The 23,186-nt window shown below is 43.1% G+C and overlaps 1 protein-coding gene across 1 annotated transcript; it reads left to right on the forward strand.

The window, feature by feature from the left end:
* Positions 1–4,015: 4,015 nt before the first annotated feature.
* On the forward strand, positions 4,016–22,805 carry smg6 (SMG6 nonsense mediated mRNA decay factor). The gene is made up of 19 exons (XM_072658410.1): positions 4,016–4,114; positions 4,924–7,249; positions 9,608–9,800; positions 10,049–10,159; positions 11,206–11,312; positions 11,413–11,491; positions 11,630–11,740; positions 13,199–13,411; positions 15,773–15,834; positions 16,012–16,157; positions 16,356–16,472; positions 16,722–16,893; positions 17,283–17,499; positions 17,684–17,863; positions 19,227–19,394; positions 19,485–19,629; positions 20,262–20,491; positions 20,715–20,796; positions 20,968–22,805. The coding sequence occupies exons 1-19, from the start codon at positions 4,039–4,041 to the stop codon at positions 21,096–21,098; spliced, it is 4,866 nt and encodes a 1,621-aa protein (XP_072514511.1). The 5' UTR covers positions 4,016–4,038; the 3' UTR covers positions 21,099–22,805.
* Positions 22,806–23,186: the final 381 nt, after the last annotated feature.

Below are 23,186 nucleotides of genomic sequence, written 5' to 3' on the forward strand. Positions count from 1 at the left end.
AGACATGTTATTAAAACAAACTGAACAAACTAATTAAGAAGATTGGAACTGTTGTAGCAGTAATGCTGGACACTCAATCATGGAGCTTGTGGCATGATGGAGGGCTTTTAATAAGCCACTGGTCAATTTGGATAATACCTCACAACCCCTGCAACTCAACACTGGCAAAAAAGAGGCACATTTAATGGCTATGCTGTGTTAAAGAACACAATGTGAGCTCATTCCCTACTCCAATAAAGCTCTAAAATGAGTCTCCATATAGCAGGGTCAGCACTAACAGAACTGACAGAACTGTTCTGAAGTGAATACTGTACAGCTCAGTGTAAACAGTACCTTGACCTGAGCTCTGCTATTTTCTGTAACCTCTATGACCTGCTACTGCTATCACACTTCCACTTTCAATACATTGTATACCATAGGCAGATAATATTGCTGCTACTCTCAGTAAAAATATATTACTCACAGAATATTAAATATTTAGTGCTATCTACTGCCATCCCATTCTTAATCCATAGGGTTTAATATGATGTCAGGCCACCCTATGAAGCTATAACAGCTTCAACTCATCTGGGAAGCTTTCCACAAGGTTTAGGAGTGTGTTTATGGGAATTCTTGACTATTTTTCCAGAAGCGCATTTGTGAGGTCAGACACCGATGTTGGCTCTCAGTCTCTACTCTAATTCATCCCAAAGGTTTTCTATCGGGTTGAGGGCAGGCAGGCCAGTCAAGTTCGTCTACACCTAACTCGCTCGTCCATGTCTCATCAGGACCTTGCTTTGTGCACTGGTGCGCAGTCATGTTGGAACAGGAAGGGGCCATCCTCAAACTGTTCCTGCAAAGTTGGGAGCATGAAATTGACCAAAATCTCTTGGAGATTTAAAAAACAACCCCACACCATAATCCCCCCTCCACCAAACTTTACATTGACATTTACAGCATTTAGCAGACGCTCTTATCCAGAGCGACTTACAAAAGTGCTTTGCTATTTACTTAAGAATAACCTCCGCTAGTTTGAAAAGGCTAAAATTCAAAGATATCTCTAAGTTAAGACACTACTAGACACAAGTCAATTGGGTGACCACTCTGCTTTTCGCCCAAGTATTCTCTGAAGAGGTGGGTCTTCAGTCTGCGTTTGAAGACAGCGAGCAGCTCCCAGAGGAAGCTCGTTCCACCATTTCGGTGCAGGACAGAAAAAAGTCTGGACGCTTGTCTTCCGTGGATTTTGAGAGATGGCGTGTCGAGCCGAGCTGTACTTGAAGCTCGAAGGGCTCTTGGTGCAGATCGGCTTTTGACCATTGCCATCAAGTATGGAGGGGCTGGTCCGTTCTTGGCTTTGTAGACCAGCGTCAGGGTTTTGAATCTGATGCGGGCAGCAGCTACAGGAAGCCAGTGAAGAGAACGCAGCAGTGGAGTGACATGGCTGAATTTAGGAACATTGAAGACGACCCGTGCCGCTACATTCTGGATAAGTTGCAGGGGCCTGATGGTGCGCAGAGGAAGACCAGCCAGAAGAGAGTTGCAGTAGTCAAGTCTTGAAGTGACGAGAGACTGAACGAGCACCTGGGTGGCCTCTCTAGAGAGGAAGGGTCGAATTCTTTGGATGTTGTACAGGAGAAATCTGCAGGACCGAGTTACGTTTGCAACATGACTTGAGAACACCAAGGCTTCAAGCTTCTGTAGAAGGAGTGACCAGTGATTTCTTAAAGGAGATGACAAGATTGTTTTTAGGTCCGGCAGTTCCCGGGATGTACAGCAGCTCTGTCTTGCTGGGGTTGAGTTTGAGGTGGTGAGCCGTCATCCAAGAAGAGACGTCAGAGACATGCTGAGATATGTGCGGAGACCTGTGTGTCAGACGGTGGGAAGGAAAGCATGAGTTGAGTGTCGTCGACATAACAGTGGTAAGAGAATCCATGAGAGGATATCACTTTACCAAGAGAGCTAGTGTAGAGTGAGAAAACCTTTTTTAAACCTTTTCACCTTTTGAAAAGAAGAGGACCAAGAACCGAGCCTTGTGGAACACCAGTGAAGACACTACAAGGAGCAGATGTGTTCCCCTGCCATGTTACCTGGTATGAGCGTCCCTGCAGGTATGATACAAACCATTGCCATGCAGAGCCGGTAATTCCAAGGCTGGCACGGAAGCTTTAGCTGCATGGAGCTTCTCTGTTACTGCAATGAGAGCAGTTTCAGTAGAGCACAATGCAGTCAGACAAGTAGCGTTCTCCTGGCAACCGCTAAACCCAGACTCTTCCATCAGATCGGAAAAGTGTGATTCGTCGCTCCAGAGAACACATCTCCACTGCTCTAGAGTCAGGTGTTGGCGTGCTTTACACCACTGCATCCGACGCTTTGCATTTTGTTTGGTGATGTAAGGCTTGGATGCAACTGCTCGGCCATGGAAACCCATTCCGTGAAGCTTTCTATGCACTGTTCTTGAGCACATGCAGTTTGGAGGTCTGTAGCGACTGACTCTGCAGAAAGTTGGCGACCTCTACACACAATTCGCCTCAGCATCCACTCACCTCGCTCTGTCATTTTACGTGGCCTACCATTTCGTTGCTGTTGTTCCCAATCGCTTCCACTTTGTTAAAACACCAGTTGACTGGAATATTCAGTAGAGAGAAAATTTCACAACTGGACTTGTTGCACAGGTGACATCTTATCACGGTACCACGCTGGAATTTACTGAGCTCCTGAGAGCGACCCATTCTTTCACAAATGCTTGTAGAAGCTTGGTGCTTGGTTTTATACACCTGTGGCCATGGAATTGATCAGAACATCTGAATGATTTGGATGGGTGAGTGAATACCTTTGGCAATATAGTGTATATATGTACAAAGCCTCTAAAGCATCAAGACAGAAAGACATATTTAAAGACATAAACTATATATACATATAAAATGCCACTTTTAATAATGACTGCAGTCTCCGAATTATTTAACCCCTTAATGACAAGCATATTCAGTGCTTACAGCACCCTTTTGATGCTGCAAATGTGATCAGCCTCTGAACTGTTGCTGATGCACCGTGCAACAAACACACTCAGAGGAATGCGCCAGGTACCCAGCCCTGATGCATCGGGATCACACTGATGTGAAGAGGGCGTGAACAAGGAAAGAACAAGGCCAATTATGCTCTCTCAGACTCCGGCTGCTAATAGCAGACAACATGACCCGGGTCTGTGGCTTATTTACATGGTTTTGAGCAGACCGGAGCTGACTTTTTTTGTGCTTTTGGGTCAGTAGAGGTGTACAGGCATGGAGACCTTCACCGCTTAGTTTGTGCCTTACTGAACAAACTGAAACCACAGTGCCTGCTGCCACCACATCTTCCTGAAGCTCTTCTGCTGTCACTTGAGGGTTTTTGACCACCTGTCTTCTTAGGAATCTGGCTTCCTCTTTCCGCCACGTCCAGGTAGTGTAGCCAGTGTTCCTTTAACTTTGAACCTTTAAACTACGTCTCCAGCTGTATCCCAAAGAACATTCAGTGGCTTTGCTCTCTGTTTGTATCCTATTCCTTGTTTGTACAAGGCCGCGATCTCTTCTCTGAACTGTCTTGATATTTCTGACACGCAATACAACGTCACAGTCAGCAGACCCCTAGCCAGCCCAGGTATTTGATGTGTTTTATTACAAGCTCACCTGCAAATAATGAAGCCCCTGATTTGCCACTGGATTCTAGTTGGATGATTGAACAAGCTGACTGACAAGCTAACAGCTGTGAATTTTGATAATAAATTGTAATTATTAATGTAATAAAGTAATAATGTAATTATTTAATATTGACCAAAATTGTTGATCTATAAAATATTTCAGAAATAAATATTTGTTATGAATGATTGACTGTTTTTTAAGTGATTGTTTTAAAAACAAACAGCACTACACACACCATAACTGTCAGGCCATAATCTACAACAGTCCAAGAGACCACAGCAGGCTTCATTCCCACTGTTCGGTGAAACGCGTTCAGGGAGAGCGGGCGAGTTTTTGGTCCCTCTGAGGCTCCGTATGTTTGTGTTTGTGTTTGTTGGTGACGAAAATGGCGGACGAGCTGGACAGAGTCCGGATTTCAGCGGCGGAGCTGCGAGCAGAGGCGCACAGAGAGAACTTTAAAGGTTAGAGCTGCTGTTTGTATTACCGAGGGAATCCGTGCGAAAACGGTAAGCCGTAATTATACCGGTGAAATACCTGAACGCGGTGCAGTTACAAGTTAGCTAGCTAACGTTAGCCAGCCAGCATGCTAGCGCTAGCTAACCCGCTGTCGGCGTGTAGAGGCTTGTTTGCTAACTTAGCTATCGCTAGCTATCTAGCTAGCACTCGCGCTAGCTTTAGCGTTAGCTCGCAGGCTAGGTGTGGATTGCTGCTAGCTCGGTTTCAAAAGTGCCCAAACACGTTTTCCCACGGTGCAAGAACAAGAGTCTGCGCCCATTAGCGCAACACTCGTAACTTCCAGCCGTCCCGTTTCACCCAGTTAGCACGATAGCTAGCTAGCTAACTGTCTGTTCTGTGACTTTACTGAGAGCAGCGCGATAAACTTGTGTCTGAGTGACCTAAAACTGGCACTTAACTCGGCTAGCAGGAGAAGCTTTGGCTTGCTAACGGTAACTTCTCTGAACTCAGCAAGGTTGCTTCTTTAAGTACTAGCTAGCAGCTTTGCAGTGTTCTTCATGTTGTCACCCCAGCCTCTGATTTTCTGTAGCTTGTAGCTAACTAACTAAAGGCAGAGTAAAGTTTACTAGCTGGCTACCATAGCTGGGCTTCAGTGGATATATTGTGTGTGCAACAGGTTGTGTTTGTGTTCTTAAGTGTTGTATTTTTGGGTGTTTTTATTTTTTGTGGTTTTTTGGTGGTCACTTGTAAATTTTGCAGAAGTGTAGTAAAATCTCTCTCTCTCTCTCTTTCTGTCTGTTCCTTTCTCTCACAGATTCAGTAGAGACCAGTAAGAAGCAGCGACAGCGAGAGGGAAAACGCCCAGACCTGCAGCGGTACCAACCTGGAGTAGGGCAGACACGCAGACGCAAGGGCAGTGCAGAGGGAGAAGTGCAGGCAGCCTCCTCTGAACGTGAACACACATCAGGCGAGCGTGGAGGGGACCCCGATGTGAAAATGCCCACCAGCTCTCCACCGAGTTCTGACCTAAAACTCATCAGCAGGAATTGTCAGTCTAGTCCGAGCGTCACGAACACGGACTGTAACAGTGCTAATGACATCAATCAGCATGCTGGGAGAAACGCTGTTAAAGACGGCCAAGGGCCAGGCACGAGCGCGCTCGAGTCTCGTAAAACACGTAAACCTGATCGTGAGATATACCAGCCGGGTGGGAGAAGGTCTCAAGGCAGCAGAGATTCTGGTTCAAACAAGGACTTGGAGCGAGGCTCCAAAGAGGAGGTGAAGGGGGAAGAAGGAGAGAGTGGTAAGCAAAGAATAATGGGGTTAGTGGAACAAAATAAGGAGGTGCATGTCGAAGCTGGGAAGGACAAAGAGGAGAAAGGAAAAGCAAGAAAAGGCAAAGAAGGCAGGAAAAAACGGGAGCTGGGAAAACAGCAGAGAAGTGTAGACTTGTCTTCTGCTCATAACGGTCAGACCTCTGTTGAAAACGTAACTGGCAAAGTGGAGAAGCTCAACATCAGCAGCCCTGCAGCCTTAGAGCCCGAAGAAAAGAAAGGAACGAAGGGTGACGATGGCGGCGACAGGAGAAGAAAGTCGAACAGCGAGAGCCGAAGGAGCAGAGCAGGTGGAGGAGAGGGGGCAACGGGTGAAGAAGATGAGAAGAGGAAGCAGAGATCTAACCGGCGGTCTAGAGGGGGCAAGGAGAGAGGTTCAAACCAGGCTTCTGGAAAGCGGGAGGAGGGAGAGGGTGGGGAGAAGAGCTCATCAACAAACCAGCTTGAGAGAAATACTGAACGAACAGTGGAAGGTGGATTTCAGTGGGATGCGAAAAGGAAAGATGCTTATCAAGACCAAAACATGCAACAGCAGAAGCATAGAGGGAACCAGACAAGAGAGAGGGATGGAGAGAGGCGCAGGGCATCTGAAGGAACTGACCCTGGTAAAATGAGCTCCTCTTCAAAACGTTACTCGAAGTCAGACATCCGGCGGCCTCGAAACCGGACATACAGCACAAGCTCGGCAAGCAGTGGTGCCAGTATGGATGGGCCTGGAGAGTCTGAAAGACGTAGGACTAAGGCCGGTGTTGGAGGAAGAGAGAGAGGAGAAGGAGGGCTGCCTCCTAGGTCTCATGAAAGGACGACTGAGGAGAAGGACAGGACTATGGGAAACCAGCCTAGACAGAGGAGGTGGACCACCAGAGATGTGTCTTCCACGGATTCCTTTGAGGAGAGTGAGGTCTGGGACAGGAATGATGAGAGGAGAGGTTTGAGGAGCAGAGAAGGTGATGAGAGTAGGAATTCAAGAATATGTAAAGGGCACACCAAGGGGCCTAGAGGAGCTGTGGGTGGAGGTCGAGGTGGAATCCTGAGGGTTAGTTTGGACAGGCAATCCAGCGCAACCTCAGGAGCTGGGGAGGACCCAACAAAGCGAAAGAATCAAGGCCCTAGAGGTAGAGGCATTCTTATCCTCCCAGCACACACTGAACTGACAGCATCTCCAGAGCCTGGCCCTCGGTTGATGGGTGGCATGAGAGGTGGAATGGGCCTGGGTAGAGGACGAGGGGGCCGTGGAGGAAGCACACGGCGACTCTGGGACCCCAATAATCCTGATAAGAAACCTGCCCTGGCCAGCAGCCAGCAATCCCAGCATTCACCTCTGCAAACGTCACTATATCTACATCAAGGAGGTTATGGCCCGCTGCATTTCTTGGACACTGATGATGAAACTGCAGGGAGTCCTCCAGTTCGTCAGGGGGAGCACCTCCAGAGCCATCAGGCTGCTGCCATGGCTTATTACAAATTCCAAAACTCAGACAACCCTTACGGTTATTCTTTGCCAGCGAATACGACAAACACACCTCCACGGTATGCATATCCTTATCAGTTCCCATATCAAATATCTGGCTCTAATGGGATGTACCCTACTGCTGCCATGCCTTTCTATGGAGCGTATGGTCAGAGTGGCCAGAGTTACCCTGCTGGAAGTGGCACCACCGCAAACACAGAGGAGGCAGAGGTACAAACTAGAGGAGAGCTAGGTAAGCTGCTTCGAGTGGCTGACAGCCAGGAGCTCCAGCTCAGCAACCTGCTCTCCAGGGAACGACTAAGCCCAGAAGGACTGGACCGGATGGCACAACTGAGGTTAGTATAGGTTGTGTTCTTTTTGAATTTAGGAGCTGTAGGATCACAGTTGACAGTATCGTAACAAATTCTATTGCAGAATGTCAAAATATGCTTTTCTGAGCCCATTGTGGATATCAGTTTCATTGTTCATTCTAACAAGGGAAGCATGACATATTATAATATGATATATTATAAATTAAAAGCATGTTTAATATTATTGGTCTGATGACCGATTGGTCCATTTTCTAAAAAAGCAACTCAGGGTTGTCCAATCTTATTTGCAAAGGGTCTGTGTGGCTTTCACCCTAAACAACCAGCAGCACACCTGACTACCCTTGTTAAATCAATTTTGTGAGTCAATTTTTTATTAAATCGTTACAGACTGAAGTTGGCCTCTTATTCTCTTATTGAAATTTTCCATTCCATCTTAAATAGTGCCTTAAACACATTGCCAGAAAAGCACACAGCGAATACGCTTTTTATTTTTAATGAACAGCCTATAATAGCCCTTGGTGGAGGGTGCAACAAGAGACAACCAATCGCTTAACAGGTGTATTATTTGGTTGCACATGAGGCTGCACATGAGGCTGCACAAGACAAAATCAGCATGGAGTGAGAAAATGTGTGCAGACTTTGTGCAGACAAAATTGATAAAGGAGGGCTGATCAGTTTGCCAGTATGGCAGGTTTGGATTCTGAATTCTACTAAACATTTACTGCTCATGAGTTGTCATATGTGTTTAAAACACTCATTTGTTCTCTTTGGTCCAACATTCCTCTCTGCTGTGCTGGTTGTTTGTATTTTACATTATTTGCTGCACTAACATACACTTTTAATGGTAGGCAATTTTTCTGCATTACTTAGTGGAAATAGTTGTGCTTTGGGCCACAGCCTTTGTGCTTCTTGTAAGAGGCAAGTAAGGGAAATGGCAAGTGGCTGAAACTAGGGATCAAGATATGGAAAAAACTGACACTGGAATATGTTATTATATGTGTATATATGGTATATATACGTGGTATTTTTAACATGTTGACGGTATCTCAAAATCAGGACTGTATATCAAAATTCAAAGTCTTCTTTAATTTTCAAAAAGTTGTTAGTAAATTACCGGTAACTTTCCATGGGAACTTAGCTCGGGAACTTATGAAATATTCCAGAATGTAAACTTTTCATGGATATTGAGGACTATGGGAATTTAGGAAGTAGCTAGCCATCGTAAACTAACCTCTTGCTTGCCTGCAAGACTTGGTGAACTAGTCTCAAATGAGATTGCTTATTAAGCTTTTCTGATTTACCAGACAGCAACTGTGAGATTTCATAGTTGCTTAAATGTTTCAGTGCTATTACTGTCAATAATAATATGAACCTTCTCAAAACTTACCTAACGTTAGGCAGTCCTTTGGTCCAAATGCGTGCTTTTAGTAGTGGTGAGAGTCAGGTTTCTAGAAATCATCTGGACATATGCTGTACATGTGATGGAGGTTTAAACAGTGAATGCAGGGGCTGTGGTCTCAATGGCCCTTCAGTGTGTAATTGTTTATTTCAAGATTATGATTCAGTATATTTGTTACCAAGTATGTTTCTCACCTTTAGCTTCTAATATTTTCATTTAATTCCTGTTAATTCCCAATGGAAATTTCCCAGAATTTTTGCAACCCCAGCCAGTATTTGGGTTTTTGAATGAACACTGACATGGTAACATTTTAAATTTTTAAAATTAGTAAAAAAAAAAAAAGTAAATTATTACTGTAATACTTTTCAGCTGGGAACTTTTTTGATTCTTAATGCTTTAAATCACTGTTACAACATTAAGCAGTCATCTTTATTTTTTGTCTTTCTCCCACTGAGCTGTAAAAGCTCATGTGACTGAAACATATTAAGATGCTGTAACACTCAAATAGGGTACTTGATAACTGAATTTGCACCCCGTTAATAGCATTTATGGTGACGATAATCTAAAGTCTACATTATATTATTGCTCAAGTCTAATTTTGTTTATGCTGTATCGATCAGCCGTAAGTCATTGTCGCGGGGACAGTGGTGGCTCAGAGCTTAGTGCTCCAGGCTATTGATGACAGGGTAGTGGGTTTGATACCCGGGCTCGGCAAGCTGTCACTGTTGGGCCCTTGATCAAGACCCTCCACCCTCTCAGCTCTCACTGCTTTGGATGTGTGCGTGTGCTCACTGCCCCTAGTTCACGTGTGTGTGTGTGTGTGTGTGTGTGTGTGTGTGTGTGTGTTCACTACCACAGATGTGTAAAATGCGGAGGACACATTTTGTTACAGTGACAAATACCTGCACCTTTACATCTTTACCTTTTTTAGTTCATGACATGTTCCTGACCTATTACTCTCCTTCCTGATTTCCTGTCCTCAGGGCTGAGCTCCTGACATTGTACGAGCGAGTGATTCTAACAGACATCGAGTTCTCTGACTCTCAGAACTTGGACCAGGCACTGTGGAAGAATGTGTTTTATCAGGTCATTGAGAGATTCAGACAGCTTCTGAAGGACCAAGACTCGGATACAGCACCAGGGATGAGGGCCATGCTTTTGACAATACTTGAAGAGGTAAGCGCTCAGCATGTCCTGTTAGTTCTTTGGTTCTGGGGCTATTTCTGCCTGTAGTTTTTGTTGGTACTGTTATTTCTGGGTTGAGAGCTGTAGTTATCTTGTTATCTGTAATTGTCTCAGCAGGTTCTATTGAATTATGATGGCGTGTTTTTGTTGAGGGAAAGACGCATTGTAATTGAAAACATTTCTGTTCTTATTTTTGGTTCAGAGGCCAATATGAAAGCATTGTGTTCTGTATCTTCTAGGGGGCATTGTTCTTTGATTCCCTGCTGCAGAAGTTGCAAACTATATTCCAGTTTAAACTGGAAGACTACATGGATGGAATGGCCATACGTGCGAGACCTCTGCGCAAGACGGTAAAATGGACATCATAGCAATAACTGATGTCTAAAATATCTGTAAACCCTACATAGTGCACTTTGTAGGGAACTGTGAGGATTATTGGAATGCACCTAGAGATTTCCACTGCATGGCTGAACGGAGTACACACAAAACCGTTCAGTGGGAGGGCTTATTGACGTTTGGGTCCCATTGTTGGCTCCATATTTGCATCACCTTAGTGCCACAAGATCCTGGGTCTTTTTATGTCTTTGTGTGTTGGTTGTGCCATTATTGCGTATTTCAAGTGTCCTGATCATTAGTGTAGCCACAAGTACGCTTTACTGCACTGTAGAATAATAAAGTTTAGCATATGTTAGACCGCTATGGGCCTCATCCAAGATTGCTAGCTCAGGATCTGACATGTCTAGCGTGGCGCTAGCACAGCACAGCATAGCACTTGTATATTTTAGGGTTCCTGTATTATTAGTTGACGTGGGACAGCTGTGCTGGACTATGTTCATGGTTTTATGACTATTATAATTTATGCCAGGGCCAAGGCTATAGCTTTCATTTAGTGTAGTGCTAAATTGTCACACACACTTGCGTCAACCACAAACTGACTTGTTTAAGTGGATTTCAACAGTATTTGGCATACGTACTTTTATACGTCTGGGAAATGGCCTCCTTGGCACGGTTTGAGCGAAGGTGATTTAGGCACAGATAAATTAGATAAATTTGACAGATTTCACAGATAAATTACGGCCTCAGTAAGTTACAGTAAGTTAGCCTTGCAGTTGTAGTAGCTGTGCACCTGATTTAGCAACACAGCAAATGGTAAAAGCAACCGCAACCATGCTAAAGGGTTCGCACATGCGCAGAACGCTACGGCGCGGCCCTTGTAACAATTTGGCCCTGCAGTGGAAAAGAGGCCACTGTGTAGTGTTGGAGTACACTAAGCCGTCTTAATTCTTTCAGATGAAGTATCCAACGTTTATCCTATCAAGTGTATCCCAAGTCATTCATGGATTTCAGTGCCAGGTATCACTGTTACCACTGTGTGTTGCATTTGCTGTTAATTCAGGTGAAGTACGCTCTGATCAGTGCCCAGCGCTGTATGATCTGTCAAGGAGACATTGCAAGATACAGAGAGCAAGCCAGTGATTCCGCCAACTATGGCAAAGCTCGCAGGTCAGCCCTTTTGTACCAGAACTTTTAAGATTACAGATTACACTGCATCACACTGTGCGTAGCAATTTGTTTGTTCCAATTGCTCTTTTCTCTTCTGCAGTTGGTACCTGAAAGCTCAGCAGATTGCTCCAAAAAACGGCCGACCCTACAATCAGCTTGCATTGTTAGCTGTGTACACAGTGAGCTCACTTTCATTTCACTTAATCATTTACTGAGTCGTGTGCTGTGCCTTTTTTTTTTGTATTAATAGATTCCAAATCTCCTTTTCTCTTTTTCGTTCTTCTTTCCTCTCTTCTCTCTGTTTTTTCCATTGGTAGAAGCGCAAGCTGGATGCTGTGTATTACTACATGCGTAGCCTTGCTGCAAGCAACCCAATTCTGACTGCAAAGGAGAGTCTGATGAGTCTGTTTGAGGAAGCAAAGCGCAAGGTAAAGAAGTTTGCTATCTGAGATCCATGTCAATTAGTCTGCATCAGTCATACTTAGATGTTGAACCCTAATAAAAGATCATAGTATTATATATTTAGTCTTGGTTGTGGAATGTAATGAGCATTATAATAAAAATCATTGCAGTCTGTGCCACTACATAAAATCCAGTGTCTTAAAAAAAAATTCTGCATTTGTGCACATTTAAAACATAGAATAATGTTGCACTGTAAACCAAAACCTAATAATGTATAAAGGAAAACACAGAACATGATAGTGTGATGGACATCTTATGGGTCTGTTGAAAAAATATACAACATCCAGTCCCTTTTTGTAGAAGTGATTGGCCCCTTCCTTTCAGTAGCTGGTTAGTGGCAATAACTCTAGCCTCTGTGCGTTCTCCAGGTTCTCGTATACCAGCAGAACTTGTGTTTTTCATATGCCAGTATAACCGATTTAATGGATAATGCGAGGTATGTCTTAGAATGATAAGGAAAGGTGAAAAGCCACACAAATTTAAGAATGAGGTCTATGTCATCAGATTAATGATTAGGCAAGCACCAACCACAAAGTTGAAATCAGTTCTATGGAGTATAGAAACAAGGAGGTGGTATCAGTGTTCTGGCTGGTTTAAATGCTGTGACTGATCAGTGTGTGACTGCAGTATTGTGCAAAATATTTAATGATAAACAAAGTTACACATTGTAATAGACTACCTAATGTTTTAATACATTCAGGAATGGGTTTCAGGAGTGCCCTACTTGATATTGAAATGCAAGTAAATTTGACATAAGAATAGTAGATTGTATAACAATACAATACCGTACAACAACAATGAATCATTTTTTAAAACCATCAAAGCTGGACAAATGTAGGTAAGACCGCTTGTCTAGTTCTGGCATTGGATTATTTAATATTAATAGTATTTAAATATATTTAAACTCAATAAAAAGTTTTTTAAAAAGCAGGATGGTCGTTTCATCAAATTGCCCGCCACCTAGATTGTTCTGACCAAGCATTAGTTTGCAGTGGTGTCGTAACGAGAAACCTGGACTGCCATTGACTGGAATCGCATTGTCTTTAGCGTCGACTCCAGATTCTGTTTGGGATCCAACAATGGTCCTGTAGTAGCTTTACATTCACACACAGTTTTATTCGATTCCAACTACTTGGTGCAGTGGTTGTTTGTTTTTTTCCCTCCCAATAAGTGTAGTTTACCAATTTTTAACATCTGTTGCTATTAGACCCTCAGCCTGTTATGAGCAATTAAAAAGTAGAAGTCCGGAGTTCAGAGTTCACAAGCAGTCCAGTTCTGGAGATTGAGTCTGTTTTTGTTTGTAGCAAAGGTGTGTAGGTTGCTTGCTGGAGCTCTCAGCATGTTTTGCACTGCTTGTTTGTTGCACTGGTGTACCATGCTTGTTTGTATCAGGAATGATAAAGTCCCCCTCTCTCCCTCACTAGGCTGAGCAGATCGAGCGCAGGCGGAAGCAGGATATGGAGGGAGGCGTACGTGGCCCACGGGGCCGAGGATGGGGTCGGGGCGAAGACGCCACCCGACTGGAAATCTGGATCCGGCCCAGCGGGCCACCAGGAGTGACATCCCGCTTAGCGGGCAGAGAGTCGAGCAAAGACTCAGAACAAGACGGAGGCTTGAGCACGCTTAGCGCCGTCGACGTGAGTAATGCTGCACCACACCTGTACATCCTCACTAGCTCATTTATCACTTGTATGTGGAAGTGCACTGTCTAGCTGTAAAGCAGGGATGTAGCTTTCATGGAGTGGAGGCTTCTATGATGTGATGATATTCTAGTAGACACAGAAGAGCCTAAGAAGTCGTATTTGTGGAAGTATTTAGTCTCTGTAGTTCACTGTAGTGTGTCTGTGTGCTTTAGCTAATAGTATATTGTTCATTCTGCATTTGTTTTGCACTCCTACCTCCCTGACAGGAGTGTGAGAGCTTTTCTTCTTGCTCATTAGCAAAACCCCTTAACACTCCCACTGCTCAGGGTGTGGGTGTTTGTCTAGGATGGGGGGGCGTATCTATAAGTTTCTTCACATAGTTCCTCAAAGCATGTGCACAGACAACCAAAATACTGCACACACCCCCTTGTGTCTCTTTTGCACAGAGAAACTTGAGCTCAATAACACCTCCTACACAGAACCAGAGAGTGAAAAAAAAAATACATGCTTGAACTCAATACCCTCATTCTCTCTTCGTTTTAATCCATCTCAAGTCCTCTAAAACTTTTCATTTCCTTTCTTTTTTTATGTTCATTTCATATCGCTCTTTTTCCGCCCAACCTTCCACTGTCCTCATGATTTCCTGTCTTTTTATTTTATGCTCCCAGTTCCGTTGATGAGTCTAAATCAAAGATCTATGCCGGAGCAAGAAATAAGAGACCGGAAGAATTACTCATGATTTATTGTACCCTCATATTCATTGTAGTAAACATGCTTTGTTTAGTGTTCTGTGACAAGTACCATCGTCTCTCGTCTATTTTTTTTTTTCCGTGTAACACAGCATGTAATTAGCTAATACTAACTATCCCGCCTCAGTGCAGCTGTACCTTTGCCCAAATAAAAATAATTTCCTACACAAATACACATGAGCACACAAACACGCTTGGAGTGGTGAAGAGGTCAGTCTGAGTTGTTTTTAAGCCTTGCACAGGATGTAGCCACACATGACTCACCCTCCATGGCAGAGAAGGGCGTCAGTGGGTCGTGATGCGTCCGTCATCTCTGTTACCTTGGATATTCGCCCACGTCAGCATAAACAAACACACAAATACACACACACACACACACACACACACACAGTTATAGTCTTTCCTTTGCGCTTTTTCACTTTTAAATACAAACTTTCTCATCATTTTGGGCCCCCGCTTCTGCCTTTAGGCTCTACACAGATTTTTTTTTTTTTTTTTGCAGCATCACTTTGCACAGATAAACTTAAGTCTTGCCACCACTAGCTTCTTCTCTGCCCTGACCTAAATTTTTTATTTAGTAGTTATTTTTTCTAATTATTCCAGTGCCTTTCCTGGTAACCAGTAAGAGACAACAGGGCACAAGCTAACAGGTTGTAAATGCAACGCTGTTGGTTTTCTTTTCTCCTGTTTTTGTGCCATAAAAGTAACAGTTTTCTTCTGCAGTGTTTCTTGATTGCTGAGTTGCGTGTAAGGCACAGAATTCACACCCATGTTAATTTAAACTCCCTGTTGGCGGCTATAATGTAGCATCGTGTTGAAGCAAGTAAATAACTTTTAGTGAAAGCTGGACAGGCTAAAATTCAGCCTCCACAAAGCAGTGTTGGTTGTAACCTAGTGATGTGTTCTAAGCCTCCCAGTTGAAAGCAATGTGAGAAGTCTGTCTATTAGAATAGTTAGTTTGTGTGGAGTTGTTTTCCCTCTGCACACTTGTCAAACATACTATAGATGTCATGTAAATAAAATATGTATGAAGTAGAACGGCAAACTGTCTCACTGATATGTGGAAATTTTATTTTGGGGCACAAAGGAACAGCAAGTGGTGCAGCCTCTGTTCACTAATCACATTAATTTAGATATTGATATTGTGGAACCTAGAACTGTGCTAAAGTACATCAGTGGTCTAGACCTTCCATCTGTTACAATTAACCCTGCCTATGGGGTAAGCCACCCTTCTGAATTGTTCATAAACAGGTGCTGGAAACAGTGTTTTGTTTTATACTTTCTTTTTCACCACATATTTGTAGGTTGCTTGTGTAAAAATAAATATATATATTCTTGCCCAATTATTAAAAAAATGTTTAGCAATACACACAAAAAAAACTGCTAGAACTTCATACCTCAAACTGAACAAAGGCCCACTGATTTGATCATGGCTCATCTGTCATGTAGATTCAATTCATTGACCCACAAAACCACCCTATATTCATTCTAGTTCAACTTTCTTACCCTGACAAGTTACAAATATGAATATTGGCCAACATTAGCATCATAGTTATGTGCCTTATTTTGTTATCCCTGTTCTATCTCTCTTTTTTTAAATATATAGCTCAATAAGAGATTCATCTTGAGTTTTCTCCACACTCATGGAAAACTCTTCACTAAAGTCGGGTAAGTTGCTACAATGTGGTCTTGTTTTGCAGTATTAGTTTTTATATTTTTATCATATTTATATATAGATATCTATATTTATAGATAATTATATCTTTCTTAATCTCATTATTATTTTTTTGGGCAAATTATTATTATTATTATTATGGGTCTTATTATTAATTATTTGCCCCTCAGGATGGAGAGCTTCCCAGCTGTGGCCAGTCATGTATTGCAGGAGTTCCGGGCCTTACTGCAGCACAGCCCGCCCCCCCTGGGCAGCACACGCATGCTGCAGATCATGACAATCAATATGTTCACCATTCACTATGCTCAGACCAGAGGTAAAACCCACACCATAAATACCCTACCTAGATGGTCACAGATTTTTTTTTAACTGAACTCTTGAGCACATGATACATCAGATGTTTTGAAGCACATCTGCTTTTAAATGATCACAAACTTTGTCCATGTGTTGACCCCCCCCCCCCCCCCTTTTTTTTTTATTATTATTTTTTTTTCCCTCTGTATGTCTTCATCAGGTGAAAGACAGGGAGAGACTCGTTCAGTACTGGAGGAACAGACCACATCTCTTGGCTTGGCCATGTTCGGGCTACTGGTTCAGCGTTGTACTGATCTTCTGAATGAAACTGCTGCAGGTAAAAATCAAGTCAGTTGTCAGTTTCTCCACTGGTTTCTCCAGTATTCCTGGAAGAATGTGTACAATATCAATTAGTGAGTCACATTAAATGGCTAAACCCATAGTTGGACAAGTCTTGCATATGTATGAACAAAATGAGAAACTTTTTCTAACTAAGCTCAAGAAGCTTGTACATAAGCAAATTTACTGGTGAGGAAAGTAAATTTGAGCCAGACTTTGCCAATCAGTTGTCTCTCTGTTGTGACAGAACCCATCGCAGTGGAAGAGCTGGATGACTGCGATTTAGTGGAAGAAGAGTCCATGGTTCGAGTGTCTGCTTTTCCAGCCGACCTGCGAGAGCTCCTGCCTAGCGTAAAGGTTTGGTCAGATTGGATGCTTGGCCATCCAGAGCAATGGAATCCCCCACCCTACAGCATAGAGTGAGTACTGATTAAGCAACACACATAGAATATTGTGGAAAACGTTTGACATCTGTGAAAATTAGAATGAATGAAATGGTTGCTTCCTATTATGTGTGGCGATAATTCAACAACATTTTTTGCTGTAAGTAATTCATTATGCTGAAAGAAACCTAGAACCTCATGAAAAATTATTATTATTGTAATTATATTATTTTTTAAAATTTCATTATTTGTTTAAATAGGAAATTCTTGTTGCTTTCTGCAGTTTCTTTGTAGTAATTTTAATGTTCTTTTATTTATTACAAGACAAAGCACACGTACAGTTAATGTAAGCAAGTGGCTGTAGCTTTTGGGTTTACAGTCAGAGTCTAAGTAAGAGTGTAACTAATGTTTTTGTATGTCTCCAGTGGAAGTCCTGATGTGTGGCAGTGCTTGGCAGACTTATGTAATGCTCTTGCACGTGTGTATCACGGCGAGACTCCACTCTATAAGGCAGATGGTGATGGAGAGGGGGATGAGGAGCTCCGGCTGTTAGTGCTGGAGGAGGACAGAATGCTGGCTGGATTCGTCCCCCTGCTGGCTGCTCCACAGGAGCCATGCTTTACAGACCCCCAGACAGACACTGTGAGTCATAAAAGTATGCACACACTCATGGGAATCTCCTTGACTGGCCCATGTTTATATACACAGACACACTCTTGTTGCTGCAGCTGCAAAGTTTGTCGGATGCGAGATCTCTCGCACATACTCATTAGCAACCACCTTGGCAGTGATGCATATGGAAATGTGTGTGTCTTGGGTTTCGTAGGCCATGGCATCTGACTGTAAGAGAGTGACTGTGCTGAAATACTTCCTGGAGGCTCTGTGTGGGCAGGAGGAGCCACTGCTGGCCTTTAAAGGTGGGAAGTACATTTCAATTGCAGTGTCCCCTGTTCCCAGCCAACAAGTAGAGGACAAGAGCGAGTCACAGACCCACGAGCAAAACGAGGTGAGTGCACACCCCAGCCCCTCTCGCACACAGCCGCCTTACAGCGGCATATGCTAAAATGATCATCCTAAGCTGAATTAAGTGACTACATGAGCTCATAGCAATATTAATGTACAGCTATATGTTTATTTCCTCATTTCCTCATTCCTCATTCCTCATATTTCCTCAGGTTTCTACAGTAAAAAAACTTCTTCTTGCCAATAAAATACAGAGATTCAGTTTTTTTTATCCCATAGCGATGTAGAGAAACCTATCTATGTACATGTTATGAGTAGCTTTCTTCACTCAGCTTCTTAAGAAAACCGTACAACAGATTGCAACAAGAAAAATCCTAATTTAAACAAAAGAGGCCACATTTCTAATTTATACCGGTTCTAACTAAAGTCCTTTTACTTGCTTTTAAAAGCTGTAAAGGGCTGAACTCCCGAGATTTCCACAGCCTGTCTGTTTGCTGTAACTCTTAATCTTGGATCTGTAAATCCAAATTTGTTTTCTGGCCTTTTGCAAAAAACAGAAAACAATTGTAATTGTAACTGTAATTGTTCTGTAACTCTAAACTGTGCTTCTTATTAGACAGTTAAGCTTAGCACATACTTAACATTTTGTTCAATGAATTATCTTTTTTGGGTGGGATTGTTCTTTAATAAATCTGTTTTTCTAATATCTGTTTTTATGAGCTTTAAGTTTCATTTAAATGTTTTATTGTATTGCTGTTGATTGAGAGTAACAGTAACAAAGCACTGAATGATTTTCTTTTGTACAGTTTCATCTTTATGAAAAGAAGTATTATTGATTTTGCTTACTGATTGGCTGAGTGAGTTGACTGACTAACTTTGTTGAAATCGTATACACAAGGACTGCCTCTTGTTTGGCTAGAAAATACATTTTCTCATGTGGTACATTTTACCACAAAGCTAACAAGTATATGTGCTGCAGAGAGGAGATGTGTAGTCTTAGTTGAGCTGAGGTTGTGTCTCATTGCTTGAAATAATATAGTAAAGGGAAGTGGTGCAAAGACATACTGTGGCATCAGCCACGCCCAGCCGGTCTCATGCAGCAGTGACACTGTGGTGTTAATCACAAGCCTTGTTCATGAGGTTCTGGGCCCTTCACATCTAGTACAAATGTAATCTACATCTTAAGGCTCTGAGGGCAAGGCTAGAGTCCTTTACCAGGCAGGGTCACATGAAATGGTACATGAAACATAATAGATGTTGTTTCATGCCATGAACCTTTTTCGAAAAAAAAACAAAAGGGCATATATTTTGGTCCCAAACTCCCCCTTGATTGTATGCAGCCACTGGCGGTCCAGCAAAACAAGGCTTATAATATTCCTCTTATAAAGTGTGTTTATTTGTTCCAGGAGGACGATGTCATAGTGGAAGAATCGTCTCTTTCTGCATCGGAGGGAGAGATAGATGAAGAGATTGAGGGAGATGGAAGCGAGGACGACATCAGAGAGTTAAGAGCCAGACGCCACGCTCTAGCCCACAAACTGGCACAGCAGCAGAAGCGCAGAGACAAAATACAGGTACAGTACCCACAGAGGTATTCCCGCAGCAACAAATGTTACATTGCAGCTAACTGAGTGACTCTGTGTGTGTGTGTGTGTGTTCTCTAGGCTGTTCTGCAGACTGGTGGTCAGCTGGAGCTGGAAATCAGACCCTTTTACCTTGTCCCTGACACCAACTGCTTCATTGACCATTTAGAGGGCCTGAGGAAGCTTTTGGCCTGTGGTACATACATTCTAGTGGTTCCTCTGATTGGTGAGTCTTTAGTTCATTGCTTGTGACCTTCACTCCTCTGCATGAATGCTTATCTAGACTATGCCACTGTTGATGACCTAACCAAAACAAGTATTTATTTATAGACCTGTGTATATCCATTCCAGCAAAGTCAGACCCTGAGAGTTTTCTGCAGTTTTTCTTTTTTAATTTGGTTAAACAATATTACATTGTTTCACATGAGGGGACACCTATTGTAAATTTTATATTTCACACAACGTGTACACATTTATGGCATTTGGCCGAGGCTTTTATTCACAGCAACTTGCATTTATGTCACACAGGTAACAGGAGTTATATAGAGTTAGGAGTCTTGCCCAAGGATCCTTATTGTTGTGGTGCGATTTGCTTGACTAGCTGGGGGAAATTTAAACCCTGGTCTGCCACAGACAGTCTGATGAAATGGCACAAAATCGGTGTGCATGTCCACATTTCGTCAGACTATGACAGTCATCAAAGTGTGCTGTTTACATAACTATAGCTTTAGATAATTGGAACCATTATTCTGCAGATGAATGTGGTTATTGCTGTTCTGTACAGTATCTGGGATGTTGTAAACTGTGCATGTAACCAACTCCTTTAACATTTTTGTTTCCCTGCTGTGTATTTTTCAGTGATTACAGAGCTCGATGGCTTAGCAAAGGGGCAGGAGAGCCGCGATGGAGACTCTGCTGGTGTAGGCGGGGCTGCTCACGCCAGGCTGGTGCAGGAGTGTGCTAAAGCAGCTGTGACTTTCCTGGAGAAGGGCTTTGAGGCCCGAGAGCCAGGCCTCAGAGCACTTACCAGCAGAGGGAATCAGCTGGAGTCCATTGCCTTCCGCAGTGAGGATACATCTGGACAAAAGGTGTGGATGCTCTCTAGTCAATAGATCACTGTGGTAATTGTTGCACTTCTTAGTAATCCATAGTTGATTAGGATTCCAAAATACTCTCTACAGCAAAGGTCTCTGTTGCCTGAACTCTCCTCATGTTTGGAGAGTACAACAAACATGGTATATTGAATTCAACACTGAGTGCAGAACCTTTCATATACAGAATACCGAATGTGCTGCTGTTCTGTTTTTCCAGGGCAATAACGATGACGTGATTCTGTCTTGCTGCCTGCATTACTGTCAAGACAAGGCCAAGGATTTCATGCCTGCTCATAGAGGTGAGCTCAGTTCCTGTTTATCTAAGCCAAAAAAAACCCCTCTGTGCAAGTTAGACTTTGGTTTCAGTTCTAGTAATGCCATGTTTAATGGCTTGTCAGCTTTTGAAGCCCCACTCGATGGTGGTCACTCTTGCACAGTGAATCATAACCAATGCTTTTATGTTCTCTCAGATGGGCTGGTCCGGCTGCGTAGGGAGGTGGTTCTCCTGACAGATGACCGGAACCTGCGCGTGAAGGCCTTGACTCGCAATGTCCCAGTTCGAGACATCCCTGCTTTCCTGAGCTGGGCTAAAGTGGGCTGAGAAAAAGGGGGCCAGACATCGCTGTAAAAACCGCTCAACCTCCACTGCAATGGAGTGGAAAGCAAGAACACAGCACAGGGGAGAGAGAGAGAGACAGTGTGTTTGTGTGAGAGGCGAAAGCAAGGAGCTTTTTTTTGTCAGACCAACAACAACAACAAAAAAAAGCATAGAATGAGAAATGAAGTCATTTTCAAAGAGATGAGGAAGAGTTTCTTTATCCCCTTAATACCAGAATGCTTGGAGACTAGCAGGAGAGAGTTTGAGAAGGTGAGTCAGATTGAGCTGAACAGGGGGTCGCACCTGTTAGGTGCAGGGAATGGTTTTGAGGTGCAATTGCAGGGCTGTGTGTGTTTCTCAGCGAGTGAGTGCGAGTGTGTATGGGAGAGAATAACACAGACGGGCTTTCTCAGCTGTACTGTGTAGTCTACTGTATGCGTGCTGGCTAGCAATATTGAGCATAAAGTAGTTCAGTGAGGGAGAGCTGGAGAGAGCTTGTGGTTCGAGCTTGTGTAAAGTCAGACCACAATGGTTGGTACTCTTCCTGTGCATGACTACTTTGGCACCCCACAGGGCAGCCTGTGATGAGTGTAGAGCTCCTGTTGGGGCAATGTGAGGGACTTGGGGCAGAGAGCTGGGGGGATGTTACCTTCTGTCTTTGCTCTTGCTCCTGTTCTATGGCCTACAAGACCTTACATGAGACATTTTGTTGCCTCTGTAGTTGCTTTAGTTGATTTCGGCTTGATCAGCTTTATTATTTGCAGTGTCGTCTGGCTTTTGTTTTGTTTGTTTTTTTTTCTCAAAGGTTCGTTGATCTATCTATAGTGCTGTGGACGCGTGGCTTGTCGTGGTGTGGCTTTGATACATGTATAAGTACAGCGGTGCTCTACTTTAATGTTTAATGCATTAATTACAACCAGCATCACAGTAGCTCAGCCAGCACCACCCTAAACGTGAAGTGATTTCACTCATTGCAAAATTAACGCCGACTGCTGCGGTTTCATAGCTTTCCCAGTTTGTTTGTTTTTTCCTGTGGGTGAGGAGACACGTGGACACAAAGAAGAAGGAGAAGTGATTGCCAGGCTCAATCTGAATGATTGCATTTTTCTCCTTTGCTAACACTGTTCCACAGTAGGACAATATTTGGTTTAAGCTGTGTGTAAATTTTGGCCATGCATTTTTCAGTCTCCTCCGATTCTCCTTTCGTTAAGATCTATTAGAATATCTGTAAAAAGCCTGTCACATCCCACTTTCACTGCAATCACTATTTTTAATAGTCATTTACATTAGTACAATACTTTTTGCAGGTCTGATTAGTTTGTTCCCACAATAATTAAATTGTTTCAACAGCATAATCAAAAAGGGTCCAAACTCCTCTTAAACTATGCTTTTTGTTTTTTCCCTTGTTTTTCTTTCTTCCGAGTGAAAGTGTTTATTTGCAGACATATTGTATTTGTCCTCCATAATGTAACTCTTTGCTGCTCCTTGTCATAGTCCAGGATTTTTTGGAAATGTGGTGTTTTGCAACATCCTCAGCTTAATGGCTTCTGATATTTCAGTTTGCTGGAGTCTGTAGTTTATGGCACCATCTTCTATGGCATATTGATGTTAAAAGAGCGCATTAGCAGTGCATCATTTATAGCAGCAAATGCCCACGTTTGACCCCATGGAGAATTTGCATCTTCAGTTGAATAAATGCTTTCAGTTCTCCTTGCTGCTGCTGTTATTTTTTTTTATTTCTTATTGATGGTCGTCTTATTGATGCCATGAGTTGCAACCTTTATCATGGCCCATAGATGGCTCCCTTTTCATGCTGATACACTGGTTTACCTTTGGACCTAATGTCTCGTCTGGTTGGGGGATTCTGCTTCTTTAAGGTGAACGCAGTGCTCTGCATCAGCCACCCAAGCGTAAGCTCGCCATGACCAAGGTCAAGCATTGGCTAGAGGGTTTGTAAAGCTTCTCAGTTTTGGGCGGTGGACCACCAGCCTTTCACTCTGCTCCCGGAGAGTTACCTTCCTGCAAACTTTGCCTGTCTGAATGCGGTGTGGTAGATTTGGTTCTGAGCTGAAACCTGCAGCTAGGAAGCCC

Source organism: Salminus brasiliensis, chromosome 16 (genome assembly GCF_030463535.1).
Source record: "Salminus brasiliensis chromosome 16, fSalBra1.hap2, whole genome shotgun sequence".
In the NCBI taxonomy this organism is placed as follows: domain Eukaryota; kingdom Metazoa; phylum Chordata; class Actinopteri; order Characiformes; family Bryconidae; genus Salminus; species Salminus brasiliensis.